The 17,985-nt window shown below is 43.4% G+C and overlaps 1 protein-coding gene across 2 annotated transcripts in view; it reads left to right on the forward strand.

The window, feature by feature from the left end:
• LOC311233770 (lissencephaly-1 homolog B-like) overlaps positions 1 to 17,573 on the forward strand; it is a 60,375-nt gene extending 42,802 nt beyond the window's left edge. For both annotated transcript variants that reach the window (XM_084320786.1, XM_084320787.1), the window contains exons 3-11: positions 5,144 to 5,228; positions 5,402 to 5,476; positions 8,450 to 8,656; positions 10,487 to 10,655; positions 10,973 to 11,075; positions 11,256 to 11,484; positions 11,868 to 11,969; positions 12,468 to 12,624; positions 15,446 to 17,573. In XM_084320786.1, the coding sequence (XP_084176912.1) occupies positions 5,144 to 5,228; positions 5,402 to 5,476; positions 8,450 to 8,656; positions 10,487 to 10,655; positions 10,973 to 11,075; positions 11,256 to 11,484; positions 11,868 to 11,969; positions 12,468 to 12,624; positions 15,446 to 15,519 (1,201 nt within the window). In that variant the 3' untranslated portion in view covers positions 15,520 to 17,573. The remainder of the gene's footprint in view (positions 1 to 5,143; positions 5,229 to 5,401; positions 5,477 to 8,449; positions 8,657 to 10,486; positions 10,656 to 10,972; positions 11,076 to 11,255; positions 11,485 to 11,867; positions 11,970 to 12,467; positions 12,625 to 15,445) is intronic.
• The last annotated feature ends 412 nt before the right edge of the window (positions 17,574 to 17,985 follow it).

Below are 17,985 nucleotides of genomic sequence, written 5' to 3' on the forward strand. Positions count from 1 at the left end.
ATTGCCAGGCCTAATGCGAGCCAGGTAAGTGCTGTGCGTTTGTAACGTGCGTTTGTAACGTGGCTTCATGTTTTCATCCACTTGTTTTTGGTTGAGGTCTGAACTCTCAATTGCCCATAAATATCGTTTTTGTGGGTATTCTCCAGTTGTTGCTGTGTGTGGTGTTATCTGCCCAAAATTCAAGCAAGCATGACAGTAACGACGTTGTGTGTGTCACGCCCCCTGCACCCGCACGGCCCGATTCCGAGACCACCTAATCCAACTGATCCCGTTCAGCGGGGGGTAAAACGAATCAGCGCTGTTTCGCATCCCAAAAGGGGTGAGTGAGAACACTCCCCGCAGTTCCCGGGAGCAGTGATTCGATCCCCAAACGTGAGTGAGAAAGGGCCCTTAAGGCTTCGTCAAACACGGTTGAACTTGAGTTCTACACTCTTGAGTGCATAGTAGGTAGTAGTAGTATAGTACATAGTAGATATTAGTATAGACATTAGTCACTACCCATTACACGGGTAGCAAACAGAAACGCAGAAGAATGGAGGAAACTAATTTTGTCATGCCGCACATCGAACTAAAGTAGAAGGACTGTCTATCCTTCGCATGTCTCGACAACCGTTCATCCGACCGACCCAAGTGAGTGCAGTGTCGAGTGTGAAGTTGATCGGATGAGCAATTCTTGAGAACGCTGCAAGCAGCACTTCCAGGGGCCAAGTAATCGGCCTGCTCTGAACGGCCACACGGTCAGAACGGGTACGCCCACCCCCCCCCCCCCCCCCAACAACGCTGCAGAGCAATCATCTTGTTCCAAATGTCCATACTCCCTGAACGCCCGGGCACGCCCTCGAACAGGCAATGCACTTGTTGTATAAGTAACTTGCTAATTGGCGTTCACCTTAACAATTGTTTTATTTTCTGTAAATTGTCTTTGTTTCTTGAAATATTTTTAATATATTAAGATATGGTTGACACTCAAGTTCAAATTGTCCAAAGTGAGCAATCAAAAACTGCCCGTATATAAAGCACATATAAATTAAAAGAACAATTTTCTATTGGTGATGTTTTTATTTGGAGGTAGCCATGGTGACGGCTGCTTTTTCTTCTGGTGGATGTAGTTGGGAGCCCCCTCCATATGAGTGTGACTTCAAGTGTTCGTGGGGAGGGATCGCTTTGAGAAAAGGCCCTTTGGTAACGTTACACCGGCAGTTACGGCCGAGTGGCGGTTAACAATGCTAACTTGAACTTTTCCCATAAACCTACTTTCATTCATGTCACGCCCCCCCCCCCCCCCATTGGAATATAGGTTAGTTGCATACTCTCACGCAGTGCAGAGGATGTTTGTGAGGACGGGTGTATGTTGTGATAAAGGGCATTTCTTTAACACGATTGTGCTGCTGGTGAAATCATAGAGAAAATGTTAGATGTGAGCCTCTGGGTGTTTCATGGGATGGATGGCTAGTTAATGTGAATATTTCATAACCCACATGACTGAGGCACAGATGAGAGGGGGATGGGGATGGAGGAGAGCAAGACACAGAGCGAGAGAGGGGTGGAACGACCGTTATATGAGCAGCCGTGTGGAGTGGATTCTGCCTGGCTGACTGACCATGCAGCCTGCATTCAGCCTTTCATACAGACAGTAAAATATGGAATCTATCTTGTGTCATCTCTAGTGAACTTTTTTTTGTTTGTTTTAGCTTAGATAAGGACTGTGCTTGTGAAGAAAAATTTATATATTGTTGTTTTTAACATGTTTTCATTTACGTATGAATAAATGTACGTATGAATACGGTACATTTATGTAAAACACCCCACCATTGCATTATCAAACCATCATCATCTCCATGTTTGATTGTCAGATCTGAGTTGAAATCATTGCAAGTTCTTACTCCCAGAAAGTCCTGTTGCCTCTTTATCAATCAGTGCTGGTCTTCATAAGTGCTCTCAAAAGATTCTTGGCATCAATATCGTTTATGTCGATTTCAGATTAACCGCTCAAAGAGGATCATAGTGCAGTGAAGTTTTAGATAAACCCACCCTAATCCTGTTTAGTTAGCTGCGTGTGCCGCCGTAACTGTCTGCAGATCAATAGCACTACAGCCAACCATGGCTCTTGTTCTCCAGTGGCTTGGAGCAGTCTGGTTGCCATACTGCAACGCCACGGTGCTCAACATTGTGCTCTGTAGACAGGAAACGGTCTGTAAAATCTCCCTGCTCTCTGCAGACATGCTGTTGCCAACGGTGACCTAATGCTCAAAGTCCCTAGCACACTGATGCATCCATAGTCCAGTTACACACACACACACACACACGTGAACGTTTGCACACTGCACACAGGTTACAATTATCTGCCCGCCTGGCCTGCCAGTCAAGGGGCGCTGAATCCACAGCCTAAATTTAGCAGTGCTACATACTCATGAAATATTCACCCTTAATCTCAGAAAGGAACTGTTCCCATCATTTATATAACTGTGTGCTTCACATTCTATCTGCATGTGTTTGTGGTTTCCCAGTAGTTGCCCCATCTGCACTAATTTTCCATGTTCCATCTTTGTGATGGGTTCCTGGTTTCCATGACAACTCAAAATGCAGGTTCTCAGTTATTCAGTCGTTCAGATTTTCTTTTTTCCCTAAAAGGACTGTAATTTGGCTGGGCACTCTCTCACTCTGCTGACGTTTAAGGTGGAACTCTCTTCACATCTGCCAGGCAGGGTGTGGTCCCCTCTGATTTAAAGCCCTCCCCATTTCTCACCACATGGACACTTTTAAGGAGGAACTTATGTTTCTGTTAAGGTGGAACTGACTATGAGTGTACCGATTATGGTATCGGGTATCAGGATAATACCAGGCTAAAACAGGATATTGGTATCAGGAGAACTTTGTCAGTATAATAGTTCAATATCAAGAGCCATGTGTATCATGTCATGAATCAAACCTCTCTAAGTGATGGTTCTCTCTCGAATGGTAGAAAACCATTAGAGATGATGCAATACATGAGATGCCTTGTTTTAAGTGAATCCCTTTTTCAAACGGGGAAAACAAGGTGACTGCTCATGAACCTTCACTTATTTCACCTGAACAGTCCCACTACAATATGTTTCTGAAAACATCTGAAATGGTGCCTGTAACATTGCAATGGTTGCTATATGCAAAACAACGGTTGCTGTGTTGATGTGTGAAAAATACATAAACAAAATACAAAATCCTTCAGCCCTAGCCCAGGTGCACTGCATCGGACAGATTAATTTGCATAAAGTTGAAGTGAAGCTGACTACATGCTAATGTTGCTGACTGGCGAATGCATTACACCACCCGTCCCAAGTAGTGTTGTCACGATACCAACATTTTGACTTCGATGCCAGCCTAAGTATCACAATACCAGTTCTAAAACGATGCCACGGCAAAAACCTAAAATATCAGGGAAAGTAATGGAATGTAATATTAGATGACAGAACATAAAAAATTATTTATCAAATTATTTTAATTAATGATATTTTGATGCTGTTGAAACTTGAAACATCAAAATAATAAAATGATTGATACAGCTGCTGAGCTATATACTGTAGCTAATCTCCATTTGTTATTCTGTGTTATTTCTCCACTCCACACTATGTTAGTGCTTGTGCCAGCACATGAGATAAGATTATATATATACATTATGTAAATCAATACCTTCATTTTGAACAAAATAGGCTTCAGGATTGTTAGTCTAATTCTTGTCAAAAAGAGTTGTCTATAGCAAATGTACTTCACGAGAGAGAGAGAGAGAGAGAGAGAGAGAGAGAGAGAGAGAGAGAGAGAGAGAGAGAGAGAGAGAGAGAGAGAGAGAGAGAGAGAGAGAGACAGACAGACTTAGACTTATACAGACTTAATGATTTTAGAATATTTCAGCTAATGAAGTGAAATATTTATCATCACCTATCCAGTTAGTTTTTATGGTGTAACGTTTGGCTACTAGAGAGTAGAGAGAGAGAGGTGTCTCGGCTCAGCCCCTCCCCTCCCATTCCTCACTGTTTGAAAACGAAACCTCTGTTCACACAGAGACTCCGCTGAGTGGCTCCGGGATTAGTTGTAACTGTTTTGGGACCAGCTTGGTTGACATTAGCAGCTAACATTAGTTTAGGTTATCAAACTGTCACATGTGCTCCTAAATATCTTTTTCCGGTTCGCTATTTAGTCGCAAATGCAAGTGAAACGCTCACACTGTCAAGTCTTGGCTTTAGGCAGAATCACAATATATTTGCGCACATAGCATGGCAAATGCTGCGGTCACAAAATGGTTAGGAAAGGTTAGACATACATAGTACCATCTTACTGGTCACAGGAGTCGCCATCGACTAAAGACGCACTTCTTCAACCATTATCTGAAATGAAAAAAATATCTAACCCTAACTAACTGTCATGCACTTGTCCTAATATACTAATCTACACTGTAGCACTCAACACTTTGATGAACATTGTTACTCAGCTGATAGAGTTGTGCCCTTCCTCCTGATGACTTGTCGTACAGAACTTGTAAGTCGCTTTGGATAAAAGCGTCAGCTAAATGTAAATGTTGTAGGAGTCTTCAATAATGTTTGAATGGTAATCCATTTTGTAAATCCATTTCTTTTTTTTTTCTTTTATAAACATCTTTGTTGGCAGACGACTCCTTATTAACACAGCTATCTAACATTATGAAATAAGACATTCAGGGATTTCTCTGACTATTTTCCCTATGCCTTGGTGTATGTTCAGCTGACACTGAAAATAAATAAAATGCGTTGAGTTGACGCACTTTCTCCATTGACGTCAGTCAGTGACGTGCCTTGAATCCATACTGTTCAGTAAAAGTAATGGATGGATATTTCCAAATGTATCTTCTGATTAAACATAACTTCAGCCCCATCAAATTGCAATGTCCTCATACTAATGTTCTTGGTATTTGGGAACATTTACTTACGAATATCACTGCTCTTGACCTATCTCAAATGAGTGAAGCGACCGGTGTGATTGCAAGATCAAGAAGGTTTGAGATGGGTCAATTGAAGAAGTCATTAGCTGTGACATCATAGTGACATCATATTATTTAACCTGTGTGATCCCTGTGGCTGACAGTTGTATTTTTTTAAACACAGTCTACACACCTTTTCTCTCTCCCTTTTCTCAGAAACTCTGCCATAGCAGACTATCTCCGCTCTAATGGCTTTGAGGATTCCTACTCCACTTTCAAGAAAGATGCAGAGTTAGATATGGTAAGATCACTCACTGATATGCACGCACACACACCATTAGCTTTGAACGTTCATCTTTGGATGAGCATGCTGTCCACACATTGTTGTCCTTATTTGCTTCCTCCTTACTTTAACCTTGTTTTTCTTTGTCTTTAAAAACTACCTTTTGTCTGGCTATTTCTCCCCGTTTGCAGAATGAAGAGGTAGATAAAAAGTATGCTGGTCTATTGGAAAAGAAATGGACATCAGTCATCAGATTACAAAAAAAGGTGAGTGTGTGTTCAGTGATGATCACGTTCACAACATGTCTGTTGAAATTAATTATAAATTGTATGTAATCAGAATCATCTATTGTAACATGCCGCCCTCCCCCTGGCTTCCCCATGCCTCTTCATAATCGCAAATCAACAATTCCTAATGTCCTCTGTGTGGTTAGTTGTAGCCTAGTTGCACATTTCTTCTTTCTCTGAAGGAGAGTGTGTCGGAGGGAGAGAGGGAGAGAGAGTGAGAGAGAAGATTACTGGCAGACGGTATATAGGCAACACAAATCATGAAGATACTCATATGTGACCAAAAAGAAGGTCTTCTAGCAAGTTTTGTTGTCTGTAGGATTAGGTTTGGATGGTTTGTGGACTCTGGGTTGCTGCAGCTTGGACATGGGGGGGGGGGGGGGGAGCAGACGAGCAGAGGGAGCACAAAAGAGTTTGGGGAACAAGGCGCCTCTTGATAAATAATTCACCACCTATAAACACCTATAAATGCACATTTTGGAAGACTAGGCACGCTACGTTAAGCGCGATTACATTCATCTGGGACACTGGAAAGTAGATTGTGAAATGAAGAGCAGAACTAACTGCCCTCCGATTTTGAATTCGACCACATCATGACTGTTTGAATATTTAAAGTCCAGGTACTGTGTGTCACACCACAGTAAAATGTGTTATTAACCACCCAGACAAATTGTAATGATTAATAACCATTTTAAAACCCAGCTCAAAAACTGCTCATCTGGCTGCTCAGGCCATGTCTCAGGATTGTGGGGGAGTGGTCAAATCATGCTTGATTGACGGCTCCATTTCAGCTCAAGCGCCATTTTATTCACTAAGACGTTTTGCTATAAACTACCAAAATCTCTGAATTTGCTTTACCCAGACTTTAATGTTTTTCCTGGTTCCAAAGTGACTGCCCTAATGCGATGTAACCGGCTGAGGATATGACACAGTGACTGCCCTGATGCTCATGAGAAGTAACAGGCTGAGGATATGACACAGTGACTGCCTTGATGCTCATGAGATGTAACAGGCTAAGGATATGACACAGTGACTGCCTTGATGCTCATGAGATATAACAGGCTGAGGATATGACATACTAAGTGCTGCTTCATGCCCTCTCAGAGGCCAAGATAAAGTTCTTCAAAACGGTTGAGATTTTGAGTAACGGAAGTACAGTGTGAATTCCTGTCAGTTGATGTTTGTGGCCTGGAGAATGGAAACGCAGGCGGCGCATCCAGGATGTCATGCTGAGTGAGGAGACCCAGTCAGGCAGAGCTATTGGAATAACACAACATCACACTACAGTGTTTTAGTTTAGTTTTTACATCATGCAGGAAAGACGACCTGATAAATAATTGGGCCATATATTCCCATGAAAAGAAAAGCGAGGCACTGAAGTTGGAAGCGTATTATGTAGCTAGAGCTGGCCAGCAGCAGTAGCTTGCAAAGTAATTTAACCGTTGCCTTGAGCATTTGCTTCCATCATCTGACTCACTTTCTGCGATTGAGCTGATTTGATCCTGTATCCTGCTCTGCTTTGTGTGCTGCCTGACCTAGGCTTGTCTTTGCCAGTTAAGTGTGACAGCTGTGGAGAGCTGCATTGCAGTTGGGGATGGGGATCGAAAACCGGTTCCAGTTGAGAACCAGTTCCAAATTGTCTGATACTGCCATGTTTTTCTGACAGTTGTGCATCTGGAACCTTGCAACAAGAAGGAGTCATGGTGGAGAGGGAAGAAACGGTGGCTTTATTTCACAAAGAAAGATGACAACAGTGCTAGTTGTATTAATGATATGCAGTGCTAATGATAATGCATTATGAAAATTGCACACGATTTCAATACTCACTTGCTGCCAAAATAACAATACTAGTCAGTTGTGCTTTCTTGCCTGCACTTTCACTCTGATAGCCAACACATGCGAGTTGCAAGCAACACTGAAAGGATTCTCCTGCCTTGATTCTCTTATTGCCATGCAAGTATAGATTTGTTTCTGATTCAGGCAAGAGCTTGACAACGCCTTCAGGTTGCTGCTCGCTCTCATTAAAAATGATACTGACTCACCCACCGCTGTAGTCTCTCGCTCTAGTCTCTCGCTCTCTCGTTAAGTGATACTGACTCACCCACAGTTGTATTCCCCCTCCTAATTCTCGCCAGGCAACTTTGACAACGTGTTTCCAGAGAGAGAATAATGTAATCCAGCCAGATCATGCAAACAAAAAGTTGTTTCTTCAACTAGAATTACAATCTCAGCGTTCTAAATTAATTAATGTATTAGTCTTTACATCCCAAAGCAGAAAATATTAATCAAACCATTTCAAACGTAGCTTCCTAATTGTGTGTGTGCCACTTGTAATAAATATAAAGCATTAACATGCTGTGGTTAAATAATGTGTCAGCATCCAAAATGTTTTAGCAAAGGATATAAAAAGTGTCATCAAGTCCTTCACAGCATGCTATCAACTATTTTCTTTTATTGTGACTACCACCTCTATGTTGGAAAGAAACTGTTGAATTAAAGGGAAAATGCCAAAATGCTTATGGTTAACATATCATACCTAGCCTATAGCCTATTATAAAATTTGCTTTCATGTAATACGTTGTGTTAAAATGTCTGAAATGTCAACAGAATAGCCTCTACTTTTAAGACGATAGACTAATTGAGGTAAAAGGTTGAAAAGAAAAACTAGCAACTAACAACTTTTTGCTTGGACCCAGTCCCACAGGGCTTTTTTCCCCACACAGACAATTGATCAGGAATTGATAAAAGAATCCGATCGATCAGAAGAATATATAATGATATCAATCAAATCAATTCCCATCCCTAGTGCAGTATCACACAGGATGAGACCAAGGTTGAACTCTGTTTCAGTCACACAGGGTGGGATCACGCCTCCTCCCTCTTCACGTCTTTTCTCACTGTTAACTTCCGCCTCCTCTCCGGTCCCCCTCACCTCCACCCGTCCGTCTCCAGGTGATGGAGCTGGAGTCGAAGCTCAACGAGGCGAAGGAGGAGATCAACCACGGGGGCCCCGTGGCACCGAGGAGGGACCCCAAGGAGTGGATCCCCCGTCCCCCCGAGAGATACTCCCTGAGTGGCCACCGCATGCCGGTCACGCGGGTCGTGTTCCACCCCGTCTACTCTGTCATGGTCACGGCCTCCGAGGACGCCACCATCAAGGTGTGGTAGATTTAACTTTACATTTTGAGTGTCTTAAATAGCTCAGAGTATTTTTGAAAGCCAGTGTTTATAAAATCAAAGAAATTACTTCACTTATTCAGAGTAAGAGTTTTTAAAAGGATTTTGGCACAGGATTGTTGTGAAGGTACATGATTTATCTCCGTTTCTTTAAGAGGACATCAAAATGAGACCCTCTTCTTAACACTTTGAGAGCCCACCACGACATAACACGTGTTATCAGCCCTCCCCCTGAATGCCCACCACGACAATTAGCGTGTTATTTTTTTTATTAGCGATCTGAATTCATATTTCATCAACCGAGTCTCTCGTTGGGAAACCAGCCCCATCAGGAGCTCAGAGGTGAAAAAAGTGCCCCCTATCGTCTCCCAGATGGTAATGCACCCTTTTGGAATGGACTCAAATGAAAATGGATGAGAAAAGAAAAAATCCGGAATCCACATTTTACTTCTCAGGCATGTAATCCGAGCCGATTGCAGTCATTCTGGTCCCTCAAAACAGCGTGGAATATGTGTTTCGAGCAACCAGTGTTGGATCAATAAAAGCGATAGATTTTTGGAATGGCGATCAGGAATTGGAATGATCTTTTTGGAGAACATCTGACCTGAATTAAGGAATCTATTTTACAAGTCTTGGGATAATCAGAGTTGTATTCGCTGAGCTCTCAGCGTTCGCCCTATGTGTGTGTGTGTGTGTGATGTTGAGGAAATGAGGTAATCGATTTTCAGCTCGCGGCCCCAGCGTGCATACGTACACATATACTATCGATAATCTAGCGTTTATTTGAAAACGATTCATAAATAGGCTGAAAAATGACAACGTTTTTGTGTATTCTAGAATATTCCAGTACAGGGCGTTTATTATGGAATCTTTTTATTTTCCTTGAAAACGAGGGCTTTTCAAAATGCTATAAAACGGAAATGAACCGATAAAAAAACAATCCGCTTCGACAATGTTGACTGGAAAATGAGTCATTGATAAGCGACGGGCAGATTAGACACATAGCCATAATTTAAAACATAGATTAGGCGTTATTAACGCTAACATTGAAGTGGATGATGGGCATTCAAGCACTAAATCGTGCGCCCCCTGCTGGCACTGAAAGTGTTAATCCACAGCATCCATACTGTTAAACGGTTGGAGAGTCCGGTGTTGACACAGTGTTAACATTTTTTATTAAGGTAGATCTTTTGTGTGTGTGTGTTGCTGCTGGAAGGTCTATTAATTACACCATTTTCTTAATTGAAAAGCTTTCACAAGCAAAATCGACTGTATTGCGGATCTGAAGGCTACTTTTCTTTTCTACTCTCAGCTTTGCTTGAACATGCTTTTCCTCCTCTGGCCTCCTTTGGTCACTTCCCCCTCCCTCTTTTTATAATTTTTTTTTTTTTTTTTTTTTTTTTTTTTTAATTCTCTTCTCTTTTTTTTGCTGTGTCACTGCTTGTGTACGTGGATATGGGCCGATGCGCTCGTCGTTAGGGGCAACGCTGGCACACAACACTCTCGGAGCACTGCACCCTGGGAGACACGCAGACCGTCACCTCTCTCTCACAGCCTCCCTCTTCCATGCTCATCTCTCTCACTCTCTATTATTGATTACGAGAATCGATCTTCTCAACGCATTGTTTGATCATTGTCATCTCTTTTAATTAAATATTGTATTGTTTGTGTGTGTGAATGGATTCTTACATGAAGACCTATCTATGTAGGGTGTATGGCAGTTTCAGCTTCTCCTACATCTACCTGTGTAAGAGGAGTCTTGTCAGACTGTAGTGACTGACTGACCCGTGTCTCGATGTCTCCCGTCTGCAGGTGTGGGACTATGAGACGGGGGATTTTGAACGCACCCTGAAGGGCCACACAGACTCTGTGCAGGATATTTCCTTCGACCAGACGGGTAAGATGCTTGCCTCGTGTTCAGCCGACATGAGCCTCAAACTGTGGGACTTCCAGGGCTACGAGTGCCTCCAGACCATGCATGGTAAGGGATCGAGCAAATTCCTGCTGTTTTTGTCTAGCTTCTAGTTTTGTCATTACATGTCCCAGCTGTGTTCAAATTGGTCTTTTATTGTATTTAATGTGATGAGCATTCCTCAAAAGATACTCTATTAGGAGGGGAAAGCATATACAAAAGATGTACATATACAGAAGATGTACATGTGGCTGTGCATGATGTAAGAAACACACTGCAGTTGGCTAGAGTTGTAATGAGGGAGAAACATTTAATACTCTGGTCAGTTGGAATTGATCCCATTTGACCACATTTGGCTGATTTAAAATCCTTTTCCCGTCTCCTAGGCCACGACCACAATGTGTCATCTGTAGCCTTCATGCCCAACGGAGACCACATACTGTCTGCCTCCAGAGATAAGACCATCAAGATGTGGGACGTGTCCACTGGGTGAGTGAGGAGGAGGAGGAGGACGACGACTAGGTGTCTCTGAACTCGCCTCTACATTTACATCAAATCAACTTGTCAACTCAAACTGTCAAATGAATTCCAGTAACCTGTCTTTGCGTCACAAGGTGAAGCGGGTCTGTCAGTTGGTGTGTGTGTATAACTGTATGCTCCCCCCTCCAGGTACTGTATGAAGACGTTTGCTGGCCACAGGGAGTGGGTGAGGATGGTGCGACCCAACCAAGACGGTTCGTTGATTGCCAGCTGCTCAAACGACCAGACCGTACGTGTTTGGGTGGCCGCCACGAAAGAATGCAAGGCTGAGCTGCGGGAACACGAACACGTGGTGGAGTGTATCGCCTGGGCCCCCGACAGCGCCCACCCCACCATCCTGGAGGCCACAGGATCTGAGGTATGGAAGGTTGAAATCCAATGGAACCGTGCTCATCCTAGCCTTGGGGAGTGGTGGCCATGTTTTTATGAATCAGGAGCACAGGAATAACACAATCTGGTGTTTGGGACAAGAGGGTAGCCCACCGAGGTCCACGGGCAGCGTGTGGTGTCTTCACAGGGAACGGGTCTCAAACCCCTCAACCTCTAGTGGTCTTCACTGCTTCACACCACAGAGCTGCTCCATTTACTATCCTATAGCACCTTAATATCTCTCTCTCTCCCTCCCCTCTCTGTATCTCTCATTCTCTCTTTCGTTCCATCTCTCTCCGTCTGTCTGTTTCACACTCTCTGTCTCACACTCTATCACCTCTCTTTTGCACTCTCCTCTCTTTCCCCTTCTAGAATAAAAAGAGTGGGAAGCCTGGTCCCTTCCTGCTGTCCGGGTCCAGAGATAAAACTATTAAGATGTGGGACATCAGCACTGGCATGTGCCTTATGACTCTGGTGAGTGTGTAGCATTCAAGGTATTTTTTACTTCTTGCCCGTCGTAACTGCTGTCAAATGCAAAATAATGTTTTGGACTAGTTTGGACAATGTCTCTAGGTTTGGCAATTGAACCTACTCTCTGTAGTCTCCTACAGAAAAGCTGAGTTGATCAACCAAAGTGTGCTTCAACCTGGTTGTCAATTGACCTATATCAAGCCACGCCCCCTTTTACTGATCCTCCAATCACAACTGTTATTGTAGTGTGATTTGAGGATCAAGAACAGAGGGCGGGCTTGAAATGGTCAATTGAAAGTTTAAATAATTTGGACGCTTCAACCTTTAAAGCCACTGACCTAATAGAGGTGTGACCGATGGCCTTGGCCAAGTGTGGTGCCTGAGGCAATTATTTGATGGTGTGTGCTAGGTTGCTCCGACCTGGTGCAAAGTGCAGACGAGATCTGGTTTGAAAGCCCTCTAAAGTGAGATGAGATGACTAATAACATGTCATTTCTTCAGGTGGGTCATGACAACTGGGTGCGTGGGGTGCTGTTCCATCCTGGAGGCAGGTTCATAGTTAGCTGTGCCGATGACAAAACCCTGAGGATCTGGGACTATAAGAACAAACGCTGCATGAAGACACTGCGTGCCCACGAACACTTTGTTACCTGTCTGGGTAAGACACTAACAATCTCGGCTATGTATTTCTGTAAGTGTGGTTCCCAGGCATCCAGGAAAACCTGGAACCATTAGTCTTTTAGATGCAAAGCACCTGATAAACGGGCAACTCTGACCGCAGTGGCGGTTCACAGGCGTGCCACTTTGTAGAAGATCAATGTCATGATGAATGCTTTGCATCTAAGACACTCTGTGTCCTTGTTCAGTCAATAAGATGTCACAGGTCTTTCTTTCAAAAGTCGCTAAAAAGTCCTTATACTGGAATTGGAATGACTCATTCAACCATTGCATCATTCGAACCTCTCTGTCACACAGATGCATCGAGAGCCTTGTTAAACATACTGTCCTCTCATAAACGAGCGCCGAGAGAGCAAGAGAGAGAGAGAGAGAGAGGAGGTGGGGGGTTGTTTGTATTGAGCAATTGGGCCACCCTTTTACATTTCTATAGGCTATGATTTATTACACTTCATGATTGAAAATAATAAAGCAAAGCGTGAAATAGACTGAAATTGAAGTTTTCAATCAATTAAGCTGTCTTTTGTTGTCATACTCCCTTCTTCTCAAATGATGTAGCTAAAGTGTAAACGCTCATGCAGCTGTTGATATGCCCACTGGCGGTTCTCTATGGTAATTATTGAACTTGACTATGTGGACGTTTTGGTGTCGATGTGATCTACTTATACATGACTGATTCATATTTATAAGGGGAGTATAACATGTTGGGTAGACAGCCTGCAATGTACTCGTACCTCTGTTCAACAAGCTTGTTATGGAGAGCATCAGTTGGTTCACTGGTGAAATAAACAAAGAATTACAGCTAGATTTAACACTTAAAATACCTATTCAATAGCAGACTGAGTACATTTTTCTGCAGGCAGTGTGGTTGGAGTACACAGGCTACGTCAGACGAGCCATGCAGGCAGAGGGCTGTCAGACGAGCAGTGCAGGCAGAGGGCTGTCAGACGAGCAGTGCAGGCAGAGGGCTGTCAGACGAGCAGTGCAGGCAGAGGGCTGTCAGACGAGCAGTGCAGGCAGAGGGCTGTCAGACGAGCAGTGCAGGCAGAGGGCTGCTTGGTTGGAGTACACCGGCTACGTCAGACTAGCTGTGCAGGCAGAGGGCTGCTTGGTTGAAGTACACCGGCTACGTCAGACTAGCGGTGCAGGCAGAGGGCTGCTTGGTTGAAGTACACCGGCTACGTCAGACTAGCTGTGCAGGCAGAGGGCTGCTTGGTTGAAGTACACCGGCTACGTCAGACTAGCGGTGCAGGCAGAGGGCTGCTTGGTTGAAGTACATAGGCTACGTCAGACTAGCGGTGCAGGCAGAGGGCTGCTTGGTTGAAGTACACCGGCTACGTCAGACTAGCGGTGCAGCCAGAGGGCTGCTTGGTTGAAGTACATAGGCTACGTCAGACTAGCGGTGCAGGCAGACTAGCGGTGCAGGCAGAGGGCTGCTTGGTACACTACACCGGCTACATCAGATGAGCGGTGCGAGTTGCTTTTTGTGTACAAGGCAGAAGTCATGCTTTACCATTGCTGTGTAGGATTGAGTCAGTGTTGCAATGGTGATATCGTTGGCAATATTCTGTGTTTTTGAGTCAGGAAATGCACTTTGATTAACTGCTAAATGTATCAATCCGCAACATGTAGTAAAACAAGCTCTACCTACATTGATGCCCTAACCTCCCCGGTAACCGCAGAAAATCAATGGACACATGACAACAAACAAAGATATACCTCTTTTTAGCTTATACTCATTTCCTCTTCCAGAAAATGGTACTGCCCATTATTATGTGTTTATAAAGGTAGAATCTGTAAGGTCAAGGTAGTCTTTATTATTCCGAGGGGTAATTTATGGTACAGCCATCTCTTATCAGAAACAGAAAACAAAAATGCAACAATGAGTTTGAGTCAATATGACTAAATTCAAAACACAACAAGATCACATTGACTTATTTAAAAGAACAATGGCAGCAGGGACAAGTGAGTTCTTGAGTCAGTATCTGTCCAGCAGCTTGGCAGATTGTACCTGCGACCGGATGGAAGCAGCATCAGCTGATTTGCCAGGAGGTCATGGGATCATAGAGGGCGTGGCTGGGATCATCCATGGGGTGGCTAGGCTTCCTCAATGACCATATGCACCTCAGACGGGTCATTTAGGGTTGTGGTTGTTATTCTGCTGTAATGTTGTCAAACCGCATTGCTCAGTACTGCACTTATAACTCATTTATGGTACTGTGATTTTTTCCAGACCCCTCTTGGCAGAGTCTGAGGGTGTGGCCGACAATAGCAACCCCTCTCCCTATCCCCACTCGACTACAACCCATACATGAGACCAAAACAAAACATGTAAACAAAGTGCAATACCAAGTGGGGCTCTTTTGCCTAGAGAAGTCACTGTTCTTCTACCTTGTAATTCTGTGCTCCACTCATTTTATCATTGAGGTGTCTGGCTCTACTCTCTCTCTCCATTAGGCTTTTCAAGCGTGTTCTTTGTGATGCTCAGGCATGAGAACGTTGCAGGCTTTTTCCTGACATGAATTCAACGTGTCCTTGTGCATCACCAAAAGGTTCCTGAACATTGTCATTTGCAACCTGCACCTGCAACTAAATGGTTACAACAACTGAATAATGCCCTGTGATACAGAACCCTGGCCTAAAAGGAACAAGCTGGAATACCTATGTTATCAGTATGTTAGCGTGTTTGTAGTCTGCAAAAAAACAGGAAAGCAATTATTTTTCAAATGATTGTTACTCTCTTATTAGTTATTACTCATCTGTCGTTCACTGTGTTTGATTTTGTGTTTCTCTGTCGCCTACAGATTTCCATAGAAGTGCTCCCTACGTGGCAACAGGCAGCGTGGACCAGACAGTCAAAGTCTGGGAGTGCCGCTGAGGCGCCTCTGGAGCCCATCCCACTGCCCTCTAGCCCTTAACGCACCCCTGCCCCCAACAGTCCTCTTCCTTTGGACCCTACCGCCTATCCAAGCCCCGCCTCTCGCACTCAATACCACGGTTACCTTGGCTCCTCCTCGCCTCCCCCCATCCCTGCCTCTCCTTCCCACCTCCTTGTACAACCTGTCCAGCCCTGTTAGGATAACTATTGTCCTGATGTGTAAATTATTCTGGATGTAGGTTACGCTTAACAATTGTCACAAATCCTATGACACATAAACACAATGCATGGTGAATCCAAAAGAAAAAAAAAGAATATAAAAAAGAAAAAAAGAAAAAAAAATTACTTGTATACTGTAAAATTTGCCTAATTTGCATACCGTTGTCATGAATTCCTATTGGGTCAAAAGGGCGACTATCCCTGTGTGCTGGGCCTGGCGCAGAGGAATTTTGGGAAATCCACCAGTTATGTCCCTTGTCAAAGGGGCCATTTAGTTTTTTTGTTTCAGTTTTGTTATATTTCATGCCTCCACTGTTGTGGTCCATTGCTGCCTGAGCGATGAAAAGATGTGTGAAGAAAACAAGTATAAAAGAACGGGAACAAGTGAGGTTGAGAGAAAGAGGGACGACACTTTAGAATGGCCTCATTACACTGTTTTAACTGTGTATTAACCTATGGACAAGTACTCAATACACTGTTTTAACTGTGTATTAACCTATGGACAAGTACTCAATACACTGTTTTAACTGTATTAACCTACAGTGGGATCAAGTGGCAAAATCACTCTGCACCACTTAGGTCAAGTAACAGAACTCTTAAAAAGTATGGCTCTCCTCAACGAGACATTTTTCAGTCGACCAAAGTCATAGGACTTTGTCAACTAGTTGATGAGTTGATTTCATCAACAAATGTCTTTAAAATTTGAGTTTCACATTAAATGATGCAAAAGCACCTCTTTAAAAATATCATTCTTACCAGAGATGTGGTTAAATTCTTTCAGGAAATAACTCATTCAGCATTGATGGAAAAAGAAAAACATAAAGATTGACTAACAAATTCTTGGTCGACTAAGACCAAACCGACTGATTAATAAACTACGTGGGAGCAGTGTATTACACCTAGTACATTTTATTTGTTATACCCTTGTAAGTACATTATGTATTTGGTAGATTCTCAATAGGTACTTACAATAGTATTGTCCATTCATAATTTTCCATAGGCTAACAGAATGAGGCCAGGGTAAAGTATCACCAAAAGGGGTTTATGAAAGGGAGAAAGATGATGGAAGACAAAGCTGATGCAGCCCCTTAGTTAAATAACACGAGAGGGCGTGTGTGTGTGTGTGTGAGTGAGGGAGCGCGTATGCGTGTATACTTTGTGTGTGTATATCCGTTTGTCTATGTCTGTATATTATGACAGGAGAATCTCTCCAGCATCTCTCTCTCTCTGGCCCAAGCGGTCAGAGTAGAAGATAACAGGAGATAAAGCTTCTCATCCCACCACGTTCATCGTACTACTTCATCATCTCTTTGACAACATGCTTTTTAGGAAACACTCACAGGACCTTAACGTTCCCTATGCTGCTGAGAGCACAGACCCCCCCCCCCTCCCCCCATAAAGGTGTGCGCTGTGGGGGGGGGGGAAACGGTTCGTTCACCTTTTTCCAAATTACCTATCTTAAGCCCACCCTCTTTTCTCGATCCTCCAATCACAACTCTTTTCTCGATCCTCCAATCACAACTGCTGCTCAGAAGCGACAGTTGTGATTGGAGGATCGAGAAAAGAGGGCAGGGTTTGAGATGGGTCCATTGTGTTTGTTTGTGTTTATTGTCCCCTAATACCCCCAGTGCCCTCCTGCTCGCTCTCTCTGCCTTGTAAACCCACTGAGGGCTCCGTCCCTCGTAAGGGATTTTCATTCAGCTTTCTCTGGTCTTACTGCTCTCTTTACTCACTATGTTCACATACACTCACAAATGCACATACACGCACAGTAAAAATTGTGTATGACTATATCTGGATGTTATTGTTTGCAAATTAATAAAATAAAATTCTGTAAATATAATATTTTTTCTCTTGTGTTGTGGTGTTTCTTTAGCAGACTAAAGGATTTGATGATCCTCCAATCGCAACTATTGCTGGAAAGGAACAGTTGTAGTCGGAGGATCACGAAAAGAGGGTGGGGCTTGAGATAGGTCAATTGTGATATTCTGCCAGGAGTTGCTACTCCTAAAAAAAATTATGGTCAGCTTTTGTTAAGTTCAAATGAAATTGGAACACGGCACTACTTTTCTTGCTATACATAAAAAACGGCTGCTTTTGTGTTCTGTGGATCTGTGTGTTTTGTTGTGGACAACACCTATACTTTGGTATACAAACACACCTTTTCAAGGCAAACCATCTAATACTTGAGGTGAAGCGTGTTCAGCCGATAAGCATTCACATTTTGTCGTCAGCTTCAGCAGATAA

Source organism: Notolepis coatsorum (assembly GCF_963971535.1).
Source record: "Notolepis coatsorum genome assembly, chromosome: 8".
Lineage (NCBI taxonomy): Eukaryota > Metazoa > Chordata > Actinopteri > Aulopiformes > Paralepididae > Notolepis > Notolepis coatsorum.